We start from the raw sequence: 19,784 nt of genomic DNA, 5'->3' as shown, positions 1-19,784 counted from the left end.
TTCCTGTCTCTCTAGACCAGTGGTATGCAACCTTGCTCTACTCAGGAGCCACATTGACCAAAAAAATGGTTTCACTGCACATGTACATGCAGATGCATACAAACAAAGGTAGCCTAACTTTAACCATTTTAAATTCACAAACCTGACCTGAAAGTCTACTACTTATGTAGACTTATGGGCTTATGTCTTTAACTGACACATGAGAAGACAGCACACACAAAATACATAGCCTACATACACATATTTGTTTATTTATTATTATTATTTTTGCAGAGCATCCTTTAAAATGTATGACAGGTTTTCCATAGATCTCTGGGTGAGGGAGGGCAGAACGGTAGTCGGCAGTGCGGATCTCAAGTTTCATGCAGAGGGGCCTCCTCTTCTTGAATGGGGCTGATTACGTGGAGGAGGTGTGGGAGGAGGGGAATAGCAGGAGATTTCAGGAATCAAGGGATCTTTCTTTTGTCCTCCTGTGCTTGGGACCCCGACGCGCGGGGTCACATGGGCCGAATGGGTTAATCCTGAAGGCTGCTGTAGTCGCGGACTTGACGCTGATGAGAAAGCGCACTAATTAAGAAAGCCTGGTCGAGCAATTAACGTGCGACGAGATTGAAGACGGGCAGCTTGGAGCAGAAGGTAGGTGAAAACTTGAGTTCAGAGAGGTGCTTTTCTTCCTACAGGTTTTTTGTAGCGTCGTTTGTGATTTTGGCATCCAACAAGTTGACTTTACAGGACGGGTTTGAGATCTAAAGTGTGTAAATGGGTTCAGTTTGTCAAGGCCTGGAGCCAATCTACGCGTAGTGCGGTGAGTTTAGTAACGTTAGCAAAGTTTCATCAGTTAAAGCGCCGATGGGAACGTAACTCTATGCTCAGGATACCAATATCACAGTGGAACTTGTCATGCAACTATAGCCAGCTAGTTCAAAACTTTAGCCTAGTAACGCCATAGGAGTTGAAAAACTAGCATATTAGGATAGGCTAAATCCACTGAAATCTAACGTTACTGACTTCAGACTCAAAGTCAGGAATTTTAAAGTGTTTTTCGTAGCAGGAATGCTTGAGACGTCTGTCTGGCACAATTTTATCACCCAAAATTCAAAATTGTCTTTCCACCAAACGACTTCTTAAAATGGCTAAAGCGTGGTGTATTTTCTTTATCCTTTCTACTAAGGAAAACTCGGTTGTATTTTTTTTTATCTCCAGGAATACCACAATTTCATGTGACTCAGCAAGTTCAGTCACACAGCCTTCTGTTATGCCTAGATGTTTATTTTTTATGTAGGCCTATTGCTTATGAGTTCAACCTCTGTAACTGCTTACTGTAGTTCTATCTGAGGCTAAAACTTATTCTACACCCCTGCTGCCTTGTGGATAAAATCCCTCCCACCCCACTGCACTGCATGTCTTGTGCAAAGTCAGAAACCCTAGAGAGTGACACCACTGAAGTGCAGTGATTGACATTTGTGGGGGTATTATTCCTCTCTATTGCCCTGTATAACCGGCAGACTGCATGGTGCTTTCAAGTGCCCTCTGTCTGCTCCCTGAACCCTAAAATCCAGCTCTCTGCTTTTGGTTAGGAAGGAATGTTAACTCGCCTTTGCTTTGTCCAGAAACTTTTCCCCCAAACTCTCCAACAACCCCCCCCCCCAGCAGTCTCCTTCTGTAGCTTAGTGACTCTTCAAGCAAAGAAAACCTATTAAATCAGTTGAGTTGGGTTTAGCCCACACGAGCAAATAGGCTACTGTTAAAAGCCGTCTTTGGTCAGCTGTTAGGGGCTTGGCATGGCAGGACTGTTTGCCCTGGCTTGCTTCTGTGTTTGCACAGACTTGCGTGAGAAGAGCAGTTTGTGTTGGGGAGATAGATGGCTGGGTGATCTGCCACATGTGGCCAGAAAACTGTGCTTTTTTTTCCATCTAGACCAGCGATTCTGATTCTCAACCTTTTTCATATTAGGGACAGCTAATTTAGTCCACATCACAGCCACGGACCCCGATTGGATCCGATTTTGGCTCGCCTCTCAGACACAAATCTGTGAATATTTTGTAATTGATGGTGATTTTGTCCAGAATTTCGTGACTATCACTATTGTAGGCAGAGAGATAACAGTGAAACTATGACCAAAACAGTCATTCTGCTACATTCTGTAACTGTTAACGTCTTGTAAATGAAATAATTTTGAAGTTTAACAAGTTCAACTTTTTCAATTTTTCAATTTAGTTTGCTGGGGAGCCTCTGGGAGCCTCTCAAGGACCCTTGGTGGTCCCCCCAGATGGACCCCATGTTGAGAACCACTGATCTAGACAGCAGGAAAGCAGAGAGGACAGCTAACATGCGGTAGAGCAGAGAGAGAGAGAGAGGTTCCCCCACTTTCATGTCAAAACCTCCAAATCGATTCGAATCGATCTTTGAATGAATACCACACACCTTAATTTTGATACAGATCCCCCCCCCATGTCTGAGTCAAGTTTTGCCTGTCTCTACTGGTACTGTGGGTGGACAGTGTGTCTCTACTGGTACTGTGGGTGGACAGTGTGTCTGCTGGTACTGTGGGTGGACAGTGTGTGTCTGCTGGTACTGTGGGTGGACAGTGTGTGTCTGCTGGTACTGTGGGTGGACAGTGTGTGTCTGCTGGTACTGTGGGTGGACAGTGTGTGTCTGCTGGTACTGTGGGTGGACAGTGTGTGTCTGCTGGTACTGTGGGTGGACAGTGTGTGTCTGCTGGTACTGTGGGTGGACAGTGTGTCTGCTGGTACTGTGGGTGGAGAGTGTGAAATCTCTGAGTCATTCTTTTAGCTTGTCTTTATTAGTGAAAAGACAGCTGTTTTAATTTTGATGGTGATCCCCTGGACCCCTCTCCAGGACCCCTGGTGGGTCCATGGACCCTGCTTTGGGTGCCACAAGAGAGTTCACATCACAGCCAACACTGTCATCCATGGTGTTCAAATGTAACTTTTCACCTCACCTGGCAAAAGGCTGGTAAACTAAAATAATTTACCTGCCAAGAAGAATTCACTTTTCACTCTTGTTTTCAGTGCCATTTCGTGCATCAGATATTGTGTAAACGTGTTCACTCGCTTGTCAAGGCTCAGGGTTGTAATTCATAATAAAGTGCAATAGACTTCAAATGACAAGGAAGAATTTGAAGCTTGGTTTCAAAGACATGATGTCCTGAGGCAGCCATGTGTTATCATCTCAAAAGAGTTGGAGCATTCCAGTGTGGTGGGTGGCTCTGATCCATTCTGTCTGCCAGACTAACTTTATTGGCATTTGGTGTGTGGCAGGTGTTCATTTCAAATTCACTAACCTGGTTGATGTCCCGTGCGAACTGGTGCATTCAATCTGGACTTGTTTATAGGCAAGGTCAAGCTGTGTAAGCCTTCCTGGTGTCGGTCAGATGACTGAAGTGCAGTGAGTGATAAGGTTGTGATAAACGCAGGTAATGCCCCTTCAAGGTCACGTTTAAATGCCAAAGTGCTTGTTTTTCCGGCTCACCCAAAACCGTTAGACACAACACGCTGGATTCTGAAAACAGGGCTGAGAAACGGTCCTTTCAGAACTATTGTTTTGACGTGGCTAGATTACAGTGATTATGCAACCTGGATAATCAGAACCAACTTGAGTAGTCTATTTATAGACGAGGCTTAGTTTTTTTGATGAGTCCATCATGTTTTGCACAGCAGGTGATGTCCTCAAAAAACACAGCTTGAAATGGAGATGGCTGAATATCAGATCACCAAGATTTCCTCTGGAACAAAAGGAACCAAACACGCCTTGAACTGGGACAAGTGGAATTGTATGCCGTTAAAGGGACAGTCCGCCTCAAAATGAAAACGTGCCGAAAGGGCTTGTACATTAGCATTGACGGTTTTCTAAAGGAGATATTCAAGAGATGTAAAGACAATAGGTGAGATCATATAACCATATAGACATTTGGGATGAGCCAGTTTTAACCAAGATACTGAGGAATGTGAATGCCTCACCCCCAGTTTACTGTTGGTTTTTTGGTGTGTCAAAGTGCTGTTTTTGTTGTATTAATATTTTGAATATTATATGCATACATGGCTATTGGTGATGGGAATATGAACATGTAAACTAGGGTTTTAGACCCCTCCTAAAGTACATGTGCCACTTAGGCCAGGCTTGTAATTGTAAGGCAGGGCGAAACAGATGTCACTGTGCAGATGTAATTGTTCCTGCTGCAATAATTGCCATCAGGGTCACAGGTTGTCCGTTCTGTTGCCAGTCTCACCGCCAAGACTCTATTAGGCACATGAACTAGTTCTGTCCCAGGTAAAGGTATTCACTGGGAAATATCATGAACATCGCTAGCTGAATTTGAAGCAGCTTGCTTTTTATTTGACTTGTTATAAGCAAACCTCACATTTAAATGCCTCATGCTTTTCTGACTCGCTTCAGATCTGAGAGGTGATTTGAAGCACAGCATTTCTCACTGGATGCTTTTAAGGATTTCGTTTAGTCTCCAACTACATACAACATAAAAAAAAGATCCAATGCCTTTGGTAGTTTCTTGTTTTTGCATTTTGCCTTTTATTAGATAGGACAGTACTGTAGGCAGACAGGAAAGGTGAGGGGAGAGAGAGAGGATGACATGCAGCAAAGGACCATGGGTCGGATTCGAACCCGGGTCGGCCGTGCGAAGGACTAAGCCTTTGTGGTACCCGTTCTACCAAGTGAGCCACCCGGCTTTGGTAGTTTTGATGATTTCTAAGCTCTTTTTCTTGATCATGTCGGTGACGTGGCACAGACCGTCTCACCGCTTGTGTCCATGCCAAGGTGCCAGTCCTGTGGGAGGATTTGGCAAAAGGAGGTGTCATTACCGTAACCAGGCGTCATTACCGTAACCTGGCACGAGGCGGGCCTGTGTCATGAGGAGACTTGCCCTCAGGGGCCGGTAATGGGTAAAGCCTCCACCTATTGTGATGATTCATGAAATGCTTGTAGTGTGGGGCAATATTTCACACACCCTGCAGACTGATATTCAGAGAAGGTGGATGAATGGTAATCTGTCTTGGATCAGATTGATATCTGAGACCTTGTTTGTGAGCCAGTTTCTGTTGGTATCAATTCCACTGACAAATAGCAAATTATGCTCAAATTGGCTTCAAGAACCTTAAATTTTACTTCCGCTATAATCTTTGAGAGAGAACATCACAAATGCAATCCTGTGATTCTCCCAATTAACCTCTTTGTTGGATCCCCAAAAATCTTGTCCCATTACAGAGTGATCCACTTTAAAGGAGCGATCTCTCATACAGTGACTGAACTGAAGACTGTATTGCTATTGTAACTCCCATACACATCATGGTGACCGTGTCTATTGTAACTCTCATACACATCATATTGTAACTCCCATACACATCATGGTGACCGTGTCTATTGTAACTCTCTTACACATCATATTGTAACTCTCATACACATCATATTGTAACTCTCATACACATCATATTGTAACTCTCATACACATCATGGTGACCGTGTGTATTGTAACTCTCATACACATCATATTGTAACTCTCATACACATCATGGTGACCGTGTGTATTGTAACTCTCATACACATCATATTGTAACTCTCATACACATCATGGTGACCGTGTCTATTGTAACTCTCATACACATCATATTGTAACTCTCATACACATCATGGTGACCGTGTCTATTGTAACTCTCATACACATCATATTGTAACTCTCATACACATCATGGTGACCGTGTCTATTGTAACTCTCATACACATCATATTGTAACTCTCATACACATCATGGTGACCGTGTGTATTGTAACTCTCATACACATCATATTGTAACTCTCATACACATCATGGTGACCGTGTCTATTGTAACTCTCATACACATCATGGTGACCGTGTCTATTGTAACTCTCATACACATCATATTGTAACTCTCATACACATCATGGTGACCGTGTCTATTGTAACTCTCATACACATCATATTGTAACTCTCATACACATCATGGTGACCGTGTTGTTTCACTAATGTCAAGTAGTACTGTAGTAGGTTTTATTAGTGCTTCGCAGTCATTTCCAGACTGAAATCACACCAATTTACGCGCATAAAATTGTTAAAGGTCCCAATTCGTGCAGCTCTAACCTCTTAAAAATGTGTGTCTCTGGTCCATAAAACATGATTCTGGATTAATTTGTCGAAAATATAGCAACCCCGTTTGTCATGACGGAGTTGTCCCTTCCTCGTCCCAAGAAAGGTCTGTTTCTATAATATATTCAGAACTAACAGTTCCCATTGGCCGCTGAGGGAGAGCCCTCCCAGGCTCCCAGCGGCCAATCAGATTAGCGTCTGTGGACCAGCACGCTAGGTTGTGTCTACAACTAACGCTATCGTTAACTTAACGTTGCTACGCTAAAGAGGACATCTCAAAATGCATAGACTTACCGAATGCACCTCCGCAGTTGCTGGATCACGTACAGTTGGCGTCGCTCCAGCTAGAAGTGTTAATTTTGTGGCTATAGACAAAATGGTGCAGGTAGCTTGTGTGAGAGAGACCCGCGCAGTATGCGTGAGGAAGCTCGTGACGTCCCAATTCCCCTCTGGGCAAACGAAGCGTTTGGGGGTGTGGCTTGGAGGAGACTGCAGGGGGGAGCTGGATAGGGACAAATCCAACTGTGGCAGTTCTGAGCTTGTGACCACTCATTACAGGGAGGGCTGACAGCAGTATATATGCATTTACAAGTAAAAACAGCTTTTGCACGGAATGGGACCTTTATGAAGCAGTGGTAAAAATCCATTTTCAATAATGATACAATTGGTCTACAATAAAATGTAAGTGCAACTGCTATATGAAGAAGGGGGAATGCTGTATAATATCAGTAGACTGGGGGAAAAGAAGGGAAAAGCTAGGAGTGAAAGCTGTGCTCATGCTGTATGGTGGTTGATGAGTCTTGTGAGGTAGGGGATGGGAGCATTGAAGTTAACGGCCTGTTCTGGCCAGCGGGGTATTGAGTTTGTGGCCATTAATCGATGATGGCCTATCATCAGCCATGACCTAAAAGGGGAGCTGAACATCAGAGCACTCACCAAGAAGGCACAGCAGAGGAAGAAATTCTAAGTGCCAAAGGCAAAGATGGTGCACTTCTACATCCATTGTTGAGTCCAGCCTCACCTCCTCCATCACCGTCTGTTATGCTGCTGCCACTCTCAAGGACATTAACATACTGCAGCCGCAGCGCATCATCCGCTGTGCTGAGAAGGTGATCGGATGCAACCTGCCATCCCTTCAGGACCTGCATGCAGCTAGAACACTGAAGCGATCTCGTAAGGTCATGGCCGACCCCTCCCACCCTGGTAATGAGCTCTTCAAAACACTCCCCCTCAAGAGACTGAGGTCTGTCAAGACCAGAACCTCTCGCCACAAGAACAACTTGGGGTACGGTGGTGCAGTGGTAAGCGCTGTCGCCTCACAGCTCGAAGGTCCTGGGTTCGATTCCCACCTGGGACGCTGTGGGCGCTGGAGTTGTGACCCCCCCATATCTTAAGTGCCTACTGCCCAGGTGGGCTATCTCGTCGAAAGGGCCTTTCTGTGTGGAGTTTGCATGTTCTCCCCGTACCCCCCAGGGGGTTCCTCATCCGACCAGTGACGACAACATCTGAAGTTGGTCCAATGAAGGTCCCCGGGCCGCGGGGCTTCACTCGTCACTTAAAGTACAGCTGCTGCTTCTACCAGAACTCTTATATCATTAGATTACTGTTGCTAACTTCATCGTGCACCACTTAGACTGTAACTATTTAATTTAACGCCTATTTAACTCGGGACTGTAAATTCATGTTTTATGCCTACTGAACACTCCTCCACTCATGTATATATTGTACTAGGGATTAGGCTTGCCGCGATAGGTGTTACCGGTGTTACACGGTGTTGGGGGATACACCGATTACATAACGTGCCCACCGGTAACACCTTTTGTTTTTATGGAGGAAGAATTGAAAGGAAAACTCCGCAGTTTCAGCGTGCGCCGGTGTAAATTACAAGCGCTCCCTCTCGGCTGCAGTGTGGCTCCGCTGTTCTGGTTAGACCAGCAACTAACGTGAGTTAACGCTATACATCTTATGAACACAAATTATGCCCTCCTCATACACATGTAGGTAAGACCCTTAGCTAAGCCTGCATGCGTGTGCATACTGTTGTCACTGCAGGCCATCTCTGGAAATGTGCCTTTTTTTCCACAGCGAAAAGTCGATGCTAACTTAGCATCCATGCTAACGGGAGGGAGGACTTACCAGCATTCAGTCATTGCCTGCTTACTGCTGCTTGCTGGTATTGTTAATCCCATGTCAGAAAAAGTCTCCAGGTGTGTCGCTAACGTTAGTTTCTTTTGAGAAAGATTGTCTCCACGGGCGTCTGAAAAGTTGTCTCGAGTCAGATGTAGCCATGAGTTGTGATGCAGCCAGTGTTGTATGACTGTGAGCGTCCATGCTAACGTTAGTACTTTAAACAGCAGCAGCGTGCGTCTTGTCTCTATGAACCTACAGAATGGACGGTTAAAGCATAGACTCTTGCTTACTTTAAAACTTGTATTATCAACATACATATAACATAACGTTCGCTCTAGTCTAGCTGCTATGGATACCCGACTGGTGTCTCACTGTTATTGTTCCCGGGAACAACATGCACTAGTAGGAACTAACAATCCTATTGTTTACATTTCCCGGTGTAACCGGTAATACCGGTGAGGTCACGTGCTTATTATTCGGTGTGAAAATGTTCACACCGTGGCATCCCTACTAGGGATCTCGCGTGCTACGCGCGCTTGATCCCTGGGCGAGCCCACGTATCCTGCAGCTTGCCGAGCTGGCCCCGCAACTCGCCGAGCTGGCCTGCAGCTCGCATTCGCAGCTTGGCCGCTGCGCGGCCTTGCCCGCAGCTCGGCTGCTGTGTGGCCTTGCCTGCCCTATTGGCGTGCGCATAATATCTCCGTCTCGCTCTCCCTCAGTCTCTCTCCCCCTCTCTCTGCCTCATTCTCTCTCCCCTTCCTCCCTCTCCCTCAGTCTCTCTGCCTCCTCTCTCTCCCTCAGTCTCTCCCCCTCTCCTCGACAAACTACTGGATTTATGACATCACTGATGACATCACTGGGATTTATGACATCACTGATTACATCAGTGGGACAGACATGGGATTTATGACATCACTGATGACATCAGTGGATTTATGACATCACTGGTGACATCACTGGGATTTATGACATCATTGATGATGTCATCAGTGGGACGGAGAAACAGACGGAGCCGTAGCTCCCATTTATATACTGATGATGATGATGATGATATATTGGACTGCACTTGCAATGTTGTGGTTGTATTTTTCTTTTTACTATTTCTTTATCTGATTATTGACATGGCGGCTATGCTGCATAATGACAGTAAGACTACGGTAATTCCTTGTATGTAATCTTGCATACTGTGGTAATAAAAGTGATTCTGATTCATTGCAAGTGGTACGTCCAGATATTTGTAAAATGGTAAAGGCATGATTTTCAGACAATACTGTAAGTCCAGGAAAGTTTGAATTTGAAAAAAGAATGAATTGACCCCATTCACGGCTCGACGTCGTAACTCCTCCAAGCCAAAGCAGGTCTCCCTAACAGCTAGCTGCAACTTGCCAACCGGTGCTTTGATGTTGGATTGAGCATCTGAGGCTTAGCATAGCAGGGAGGTGTAAGAATGTGAGTTTTCCATAGGCCTACTGTTGCTGAGACCAGCGGCTAGCAGAACCGTTGAGGTGAGGAGGCGTTTACTCTAGTTTGAGTGTTACTGTTTGGATGTCTGTCAAAATCTGTAGCTGATACAGGTAAAGTGTGGCTCCCTCAGTAGCTTTTTTATCTGTGCCCCGCAATCTAGCTGTACCCAGTGTCTGAGTCCATTTTGGAAGTGAGTTGGTAGTTTGACATCCATTTGTGTTGATTTGAACAATGAATTTAGCCACCAGTAACATTCATTCACTTAAAGGAACACTCTGCCCATTTTCAACCAGCTTTGTATCATTAGAACATCAGTAGTATATCAGAAAACTGTAAACTGTTTTGAAGTCTGTCATTTAATTTGACAGTTATTGAGTGTTAACACATTGAGTGCCAAGGACGTCTGTGGACGTCCTAAAAAAAAGTAACGAGGAGTGCAAAGGACGTCTGTGGACGTCCTAAAATCATAATTCATATTATTCCATAATTCTGCTGTTTAAGGTCGTACCCAGCCAGTGAGCATGAATCCCTTCAAGGGATCACACGGCGCCACCTTAAACATCGACACGGGAGCTGCGCCACCCACCTCAGATCCTTTACTTTGTGCTGGAGAAAGCAGGGAAAGACGTGATCAAAGGGGAAACCGATGCATGCTGCAGCCAGAGCCGTATAGATTGCTCTGTCTGCAGCTGAAAGTTGGCTGCATCCGCGCCCACAACTGAGCTCTTCTGCTTCTATCTTCTGCATATAGTTTCTCCACACGATTCCCTGCCAGAAAGCCAGCACCCGAAGCCGAACGGCCAAACCTTTTCGTTCAGTCGCGTTTGGCATTTCCTTGTTGCGCTGGGATCCGGGCAAAAACGGAGACTCTGTGCGTGTGGGGAGGAGCCCGCAGCTCAGAGGTGGAGAGGGGGGGCACAGAACCACACCACGCCACCACATCAGAAAACACCAGCCAGAGTCAGTGAATGTGCTTGAAATTAGAGTGCAAAAAGTATTCATAAAAGTGACTATATCTTGAAAAGTAAAAAAAAAACAGCAGAAAACCCTTGAAAGTGCTCTTCTTTCAGAGGCTGTCATTTCATAATGGAACTGTCTAGAAACAAAATTTCTTCTTTGGAAGAAGCAGGAGTGTCCAATGTTTCATTAAAGTCCAGCCCTGTCAATATAGCCCTAATAGAAAAAATTCTATAGCTGTTTTCAACTGAATGGAAGTGAATCTGGCACAGGCTCCAGACAATTTTACTGAAGCGCTGTGGCACTCAATGTGTTAAAGTGTGGACCAGTGACATCACTGGTCCACACAAACTCAAATTATTAACTCAAATCAACTCTCAATAACTGTCAAACTAGATGAATGATGAATAGTTTGACAGTTATTGAGAGTTGATTTGAGTTAATGAGTTATTAATTTGAGTTAGTGTGGACCAGTGATGTCACTGGTCCACACTTTAACACTCAATAACTGTCAAATTAAATGACAGATTTCAAAACCGTTTACAGTTTTCTGATATACTACTGATGTTCTAATGATACAAAGCTGGTTGAAAATGGGCGGAGTGTTCCTTTAACATGTCTTCTCTTTTTTGCATAGTTTTCACCTTACGCTCAGAGTCTTTGGGTAGTATGTGGCTTGCCTTGACTAAATGCTAGCAGAATTGTGCCCTGAGTCGGACACATCCAGTTCCGGTATGACACATTTTCTGGTCTTTTCGTGGGGCTTTTCTTTTCAGCAAACGCCAGCTAGTGTTTGAATAATTTTACACAGTTTGAACAATCTACATATCAAATTTCATATGAAAACATGCATGGCTATTTAAATGTCTAAATAGTTTAAGAAAGTGACTTTGATGCGAGAAAGCCGTAGGGTGCGCTTGGGCGACCCTTGACAATCGATTGTTAATGTCTTAACTGCATTGTTTATGTTAGCATCAGTGTTGCCAGGTGTACGATAATTATCGTATTTGTACGATAATTTCGCCCTCTGTACGATGTACAATCAATAATGCCAAAATTCCCATAATGTACCATAATTTGATCATTTTGACACTCTGTTGTACTGATATGGATCCTATGTCTGTCTGTTTATACATGTCTTCTCACAACGTCTTTGCAGCCAATCATGCATTCATGTCCCCTAGGACAAAGTAATTTAGTTCCGTGGTGCATAGGCCCGATGCTGGGAAGAGGAGCACTCCGAGCGCGTCTTTACCGTAAAATGAATTGCAGGAAGGCGCTGCCAGCTAAATCCTGCCTTTTACATAAGTGCACAGTGGAATGGAAAACTTTTTCTTGGGGTCACAGCACACATGAGTTAAACACCATGAGAGAAAACAAGACAACATTGTGTAACAATGCAATGGAGGGTCAACGTGCGTTCAGATTTAATGTGAGACGATGGCAAAATGAAGGTAGTAAAAATGGAGAAGACTGAGGAGTTGTGCTCATTTTGGTATCACTAAAGATGTTGCTTCTCAGTATTATTGATTCAAATCCCAGTTACTAATTTGTCTCTTGTCTCTCTGTCCACCCAGAGCTGATCTAGCTCCCTGGTCACCTTGGCACCATGAGTTGGAGCTTCCTAACTCGTCTGCTGGATGAGATCTCCAACCACTCCACCTTTGTGGGGAAGATCTGGCTGACGGTGCTCATCATCTTTCGCATCGTGCTGACGGCAGTCGGGGGTGAAAGCGTCTACTATGATGAACAGAGTAAATTCATCTGCAACACGCAGCAGCCTGGATGTGAGAACGTGTGCTACGACGCGTTTGCGCCGCTGTCACATGTTCGATTCTGGGTTTTTCAGGTGAGCCGCATGTCCAGAAGTTCACCCAAAAATGAAAATTCAACCCTTATCTCTACTCACCCCCATGACTCATCTAAATGCTCATGCTTACTAAAAAAGCTTGAATTTGTTTCTTGAACAAATATAAATACTGAAGTTGATGCCTATGCCATTTTTATCCAAAACCTTTCCATCAAGGCTAGGGGTGTCACAATACCCTCAGTTCACGATATGATTCAATACACGATATTGGGTTAACGATAACGATACGATACAATATTTATTTTTTTACAAAACTTGAATCATGATATTATGACTGGGGAAATTGTCTATTTGAAATACACAAAATGCAAAACAAATGCTGTTGTTGGAAATTGTTATTATAATAACTAGAAAACAACATGGAAGATAAGGCTTATCTTGCAATATGTGTCGCACTGTCACAAACTAAACGTTTGTTGCATGGTAAAAGAAAAAGAAACTACAATCTCTCAAATATCTTATGCAGGCAACGAGCTGTGTATTGTGTAGGCTAGTATCTTCACATTTAATTGTCATCCTTCAATTAATTCTGACTGCACTGCGCAGTGTTAATTGACTATTGAAACGTATCAAGTTAACGTTACTCTTTCTTTACCAATCCAACACATACCAGAGAAATTGTTTCACAACGGGAGTACAGAGCTGCATCGCCTAATGACAGATATTATGCGCACATTAGACTCATTCAGAGCGAGATTCATGTGTAGGCTATGCATTGATTAACTGCTCACCCAACATGTTGTGCCCGTGGAAACAATGGCACGACAACTAGTTAATTTCAGACTAGGTCTTTACAGATGAGGGGAGACATCTCGCCTGTCACTTGGACCGGGGTCTCCCTGTCCGAGTGTCCGTCCTTTTCCCCCTCATGTGCAGGCAGAGGCAGACACACAGTCGGTGCGCCCTGCTGTCATCCACTGAAACACGCTGTGCGCATGGGGATAACCGCATGGGCAAACGTGAATAGGCGCGCGGCCCAGCACGTAACAGGATGTGAGCTGCCAGAACTGCAAGATCTGTACAACCAGTGGTGCCTCAGGAGGTCCCTGAAGATCATCAAAGACACAAACCACCCCCACAACAGTCTGTTCTCCCTGCTACCCTCAGGGAGGAGATACAGGGTCCCAAGAGCACGCACAAATCACTTGAGGGACAGTTTTCTTCTCACAGGCCACGAGACTCCTTAACATATACAAATAGTGTAGTAGCCGTACTGTACCGCACTGTAGATGCCACCATTATGTATGACTAATGTTCAATAGTATGTTTAATTAGGTATATGCTATTTGCACCTAACAGAATGTTATTATGTTTAATTATGTTTAAAGTATGTTCATGCCATTTGCACTATGGGCAGTGAATACGCCACTGTCCGTGGCGTGTCTTACTGCTCTATTGCCCGTTGCCTCTTGTTTTTTATTTATATATCTTTTATTTTTATTTTGTTTTGCACTATGTTGTAACGGAGTCTACAGCACAAGAATTTCACACATGATACTTACTACGGAGTGACAATAAAAATCTTGAATCTTGAATAAGTGTTGCGCAAACTTCGCCAGCCAGGGGAATGCATTGATTAGTGATAAATAATTTAATCTTGTCGGTTATTTAATGAGCGTCGGTTTAGTCCCCATTTCACAAGCAAGGAAAAGATAGAGAATGCAGATCAGTGCCGGCCCGTCAGTGCAGCATGTTCACAGGTTCTTTTTCTCGCGATAGTTTTTCATCTCCACGACACATCGTCACCTTTTGATATCGCGAAATTTCGTGGGACGAAAAATATCGTGACATCCCTAATCAAGGCAATTATAAGAGTTTTGATTTAACACTTGTCGCAGTATAATTCGGTTTGTGTTTGATGTCTTTACTATCTAAAATGTGGAAAATATTACAGTAAAAATCAACAAAAAATGGGGTGTGTCCAAACTTCTGGCTGATAATGTGTATTAATGGTTGAACTTGTATGGACACAAACTAACCTGTGAACCACACTAACATTCAGTGTGTTTGTCTAGGTAATCATGATCACCACCCCCACCATAATGTACCTGGGCTTCGCCATGCACAAGATTGCCCGCATGGAGGACAGCGAGTACCAGCCGCTCCAGCAGAGCCGGAGGAGGAGGATACCCATCATCAGCCGCGGGCAGGCGCGCGACTATGAGGAGGCAGAGGACAACGGGGAGGAGGACCCCATGATTGAAGAAGAGATTGAACAAGAGAAAGTGGACAAAGTAGAGAAAGGTACGGTGAGGAGCCAACGCGTACAAGAAGCCACAAGTGCATTTCTTATGTCATTGTGGAGCTTAAAGGAGTAGTTCGCCCAAAAATGAAATGTCTGTCATCTTATGCCAACAATAGAAACTCCGGTGAAGGAGCGTCTGCGTAGTGTAGAGGTAAAAGCACTCACCACCTACCACTGCGGAGACCCGGGTTCAATTCCTGGCAGTGGTACTTCCGGCTTGGTCAGACGTTTCCGACAGACACAATTGGCCGTGTCTGCGGGTGGGAAGCCGGTGCGGTAGGAGGCCTTGTCGCTGCACTAATGCAGCGGTAGACTCCCTGCCTACCAACACGAGGGTCGCAGGTTCAAGCCCCCGTGTTAACTTCAGCTTGGTCAGACTCCATTATAGCATCCATACAGGTACAATTGGCCGTGTCTGCGCATGGGAAGCCAGATTAGGGGTATGTCCTGGTCGCTGCACTCTGGTCGGTCAGGACACCTGTTTGGGTAGGGAGGGAGGGTGGGTAACTGGGGAGAATAGTGTGATCCTCCCACGTGCTACACCCTGCCGGTGAAACTCCAGGTAAAAAAAAAAAAAAGCGCCTGGCAACTGTACATGTATCGGAGGAAGCATTGTGTTATTCTACAGCTCTTCCCAGGTTGGCAGAGGGGGTGGAGCAACGACTGGGACAGCAGGGAGAATTGGCCAAGTACAATCAGGGAGAAAAATGTTTTGTTTTTTTAAGTCCATATAACACACAGGGAGGATGCCAGCACAGCTTCGTAGCAGCCTTCTCCAAAACAACTGAAGTCAATGGGGACCTTTTTGAGAGTTCCAAAACAAAAACAATCACACATAGAAAGACCTACAGTATACTGTATACACATTAGGCTATTTAAGGCTGCTACTGTATGGAGTTGTGCTGGCGACCTCCCTGTGTGTCATATGGACAAACTTCAGCAGTGTTTGGCATGAGGGTGAGTAGATGACAGAATTATAAGTTTTGGGTGAACTATTCCTTTAATTTTTGGTTTTCAAATACTTTTAAAGTAGGAATTGTTACCCAGCAAAACCAATCAACCGCAAAGCATTTTTCCTAGAGATTTAATCCAAATGGGTTTCTGTCTAAGGATGTAATAACTCCCTAATTCTTAATCTTCTTATACATCTCACAAATATGTCACATAACAAAGCTCACTTTGATACTGATGCTAAGAGATGCTAACCAGTGTGTCTCTGCTCCTCTATCATCAAGGCGTGGTGAAAAAGCACGACGGTCGCCGGCGGATCCTGAGGGACGGCCTGATCAAAGTTTACGTGTTCCAGCTGCTGTCGCGCGCCTCCTTCGAGGTGGCCTTCCTCTGCGGCCAGTACGTCCTCTACGGCTTTGAGGTGATCCCCTCCTACATCTGCACACGCTCGCCGTGCCCGCACACCGTGGACTGCTTTGTTTCGCGGCCCACGGAGAAGACCATCTTCCTGCTGGTGATGTATGTGGTGTCTTTCCTCTGCCTGCTCCTCACCGGCCTGGAGATCGTCCACCTGGGGGTGGGCGGCATCCGCGACACCTTCCGCAGGCGTGCCACCCTCAGCGCCCGCGGCCCCCCGCCCTCGTCCTCGTCCTCTTGCCGCCCGGTCGCCCTGCCGACAGCGCCCCCCGGGTACCACGCCGCCATGAAGAAGGACCAGTGCGGCAAGCTGAAGGGGGCACTGAGGGACTCGCCGCTGGGCGACTCCGGGCGGGAGAGCCTGGGGGACGAGGGGCCGTCAACCCGTGAGCTGGAGAGGTTGCGGAGACACCTGAAGCTGGCGCAGCAGCACCTGGACCTGGCTTACCAGGCGGAGGAGGGGAGCCCCTCGCGGAGCAGCAGCCCCGAAGTCAACGCAACTGTACAGACGGCCGCCGAGCAGAACCGCCTCAACTTTGCCCAGGAGAAACAAGGAGAGGCTAGCGAGAAAGGTAGAGCTACTGTTAAATGTTTAAATGAAGATGTTAAAATGTGGTTTTGGTGGAGTGGTTACCTGTAAAAAAAAAAAAAAGCTTGGCTGCTGCGTGACCTCGCCCGCAGCTCGGTCGCTTCGCACATGCCAGTTAGCAACCACAGCAGCTTTTGGCCAATTAAGCGTTCGGAAATAGCACTCCGAGCGCCCAGAGCGCACTCTAGCACAAACTGGAGCATTCGTAAATTGGGAGCGCTGTTGGAATACAGTGTTCGGTTATTCAGAGCGCTACACTCTCGGAGTGGCAGAGCGCACTGTCGGCACTCTGTCTGAGGAGAGGGAGAGCCAAGAGATGATGAACTGCTAAAATGGTTAAAAAACACAGGGGGAGAGAAGAGAACGGAGGAGAGGAGCTGAGAGCAGATAAGAGTGAGCTGTTTGTACAGTATGTGTAACAGTTAGCTAACTGCTAGCCAGTAGCATATGTTTATAAAACGAATGACCCGTTCGTTAATTCATACAGGAAGAGTACGCTCTGCCTCTTTGAACAGCTGCACTCTCATTTTCGTGCAGGGCGTCAGATTGGATTTCCGAACGCACCCTATATTAGTAAGATCCTTCCAATCAGACCAGTTCGCATAATTTGAACTGATGGAACGGTTTTACCTAATTTAAGGGGCTGGTGTTGACGGCTTTTTTTAAGGTTTTAAAATGAATCCAATTCAACTTTCTACTTTTTTAAACTAAATACATTTGCAAAACATCATGAAAAACATTCTTATCCCGAGCCACTACTATATATTTGTAATCAACAGCATGAAAACAGAATAATATGAGACCTTTTTTTATTGACCTTATGTTCTTTGTTCTCTGAGCTTAAAGTAGTACATATTTGCTCTTCACTTAAAGTTACTGTCAATCCACTGCTCCCATGAGCTGTTTCCCTGAAGATTTACTCATAGCCACAAGTTTCTCCATGACAGCATTTGACGGTGCTTATTTTCTTCCAGGCATTTAAGGCCTGAGGTCTAAACGTCTGTGAAGGTCTCTGTGTGTGATGAGTATTCTAATGTTCCTCTCCTCCTCTCCTAGGAATACATGCCTGAGCGTGCTTCCTGCCTCAGAACGTCTGCCCCTCCATTCCTACTGGCCTTAAACACATGGGGGACGCACATATGGGAATGCAGTCAGACCACTGAGGGAGACCAGTGTGCGTGCGTGCATGCGTGTGTGTGTGTGTGTGTGTGTGTGTGTGTGCGCGCGCGCGTGCATGCATGCGCGCGTCACTTTGACTGTGTGGATGGATGAGAGAAATGTGCCTTTCAGTATTAACGGTCAGTCCAAAAAATAAATAAATAATGAAGCTGACCGAGCTGCATTGTGATAATGGTACATCTCCACAACTCTGTAAACTTGAAAGCCTGCTAAATACTTTGCTCTCTCTCTCTTGCCCACTCTCTCTCTTGTTTGCCGATTTCCACACACCTTAACGGTGCTGTCAGCTAATGCCTTGTCACCCTGTTCTTCTGCCCAGAGGATTATTATTTTATTATTTTGCTACGCAGTGATCCCTTGGAGACATGATGTAGGGATTATCAAAGCTCTATCTGGCCAAAGTAGTCTTTTCCCCCCAGTCTTAAGGAAAAGGAGACTCTCGGTTCATCAAATGTTGAAGAGCATTCACCCCTCAGCTTGTCGAGGCTTGTTGTTGGCCTGAACACTGAACACCACCTTAATTTGACAGATTAGATGTTTGTGATATGGGTGTCTTAGCCTGAGGCCACACAAAATCCAAGCCTGTATATTGACTCAAATTGGCCAAAATGTTTACCTGGGAAATGCTTGAATTCTTTACCAATGTTCCTCCACACTGTTTTTTAAAGGTCTTTCTAAGGATCAAAATAGTTTAATGTGCCATTCATTTCAAACATCCCAACATTTCCCTCACCAACATGGTATCTTTCCCTATGATTCTTGACCAAATCTCTCGATTTATCTTTGACTGGTTGAAATCTGGATATTAATTGTTTTTTTGTCTGAGGAAGTGTTGGTATATGTCACTCATTTCACATGACTGCTGGAAAGTGGGCACTTTTATGTTTAGGGAAAAAAATAAAAATCTAATCACAAAGCCTTCTATTTTGATGTGTTCCCCCATCATAAATATCATCTCAAATTTATTTTTTGTTTATTTTTTCTTTACCAGAGGGAAGGATTTGCATTCTCTGGATCTAGGATCTAGGCTTCATTCAACAATGTAATTATTTTCTTTTCTTGCCTCTGAATGAAGGGATGACAAATGAGCCTTTGAAGATGGCATTAAGAAACGGCACTGTTGCCATGTTTTGTTTGTGTTCATACGTTCTCATATCCTGCCAGTCCCTTTTGTCTTCTTTGGCTGATGGGTGAAACTGGAGCCTGCCATAAGGCTATTTGATGCTGTATTCTTGTAATCATCTCACTTCCAGTTCTTCTACTTAATACAAGGTACATTCCATTTTGATATGGTACTGCTTCAGTGGTTTATATATTTTTTCCTATTGCAAGTTTTGTAGTTTTTGTAACGTTAGAGATTATTTTGTCTTAAGAGTAAATAAATATATTTGAATGGAATGTTTTCGTTTTTGGACTCTTATTAAAAACGTCAAACTCTATTCAGACTTTATTCAGACTTTTTTGTGCACCTTTCTTGCCTTTGGCTCAGCTGAATCTCCCTAGACCAGTGGTTCTCAATTTCTTTCACATGAAGGACTGCTAAATTGACAAAAATTAGAAAACGGACCCCCATTTGATAGGATTTTGTCCCATGGTCCCCCATATAAGATTGATGCTTTTAGAGGTTTTATTACAGAAAGTGTATAAAACCCATGACCAAAATAGTCAGTGTTACTTATGAATGGAATTATAGCTCAAATAAATTACTCCCCTTTTGGCTGGGGACCCGGAACCCCTTCAAGGACCCCTGGGGGTCCCTGGACCCCCATTTGAGAACCACTGGCCTAGGTGACTGAAGGTATTACAAGTGGTAGTTAAATCATCCAAACATAATAAAACAAAAC

At 44.8% G+C, this 19,784-nt stretch overlaps 1 protein-coding gene across 1 annotated transcript; it reads left to right on the top strand.

Annotated features, from left to right (window-relative positions):
• The first annotated feature begins 484 nt into the window (after positions 1-484).
• Positions 485-19,287, top strand: LOC310773994 (gap junction gamma-1 protein-like). Its single transcript, XM_083634040.1, has 5 exons — positions 485-636; positions 12,267-12,538; positions 14,575-14,803; positions 16,040-16,744; positions 17,818-19,287. Exons 2-5 carry the CDS (start codon positions 12,299-12,301, stop codon positions 17,829-17,831), a joined length of 1,188 nt encoding a protein of 395 aa, XP_083490166.1. The 5' UTR covers positions 485-636; positions 12,267-12,298; the 3' UTR covers positions 17,832-19,287.
• The last annotated feature ends 497 nt before the right edge of the window (positions 19,288-19,784 follow it).

Source organism: Poromitra crassiceps (assembly GCF_964638095.1).
Source record: "Poromitra crassiceps genome assembly, chromosome: 3".
In the NCBI taxonomy this organism is placed as follows: Eukaryota; Metazoa; Chordata; class Actinopteri; order Beryciformes; family Melamphaidae; genus Poromitra; species Poromitra crassiceps.
This window is presented reverse-complemented; position numbering and strand designations above follow the sequence as displayed.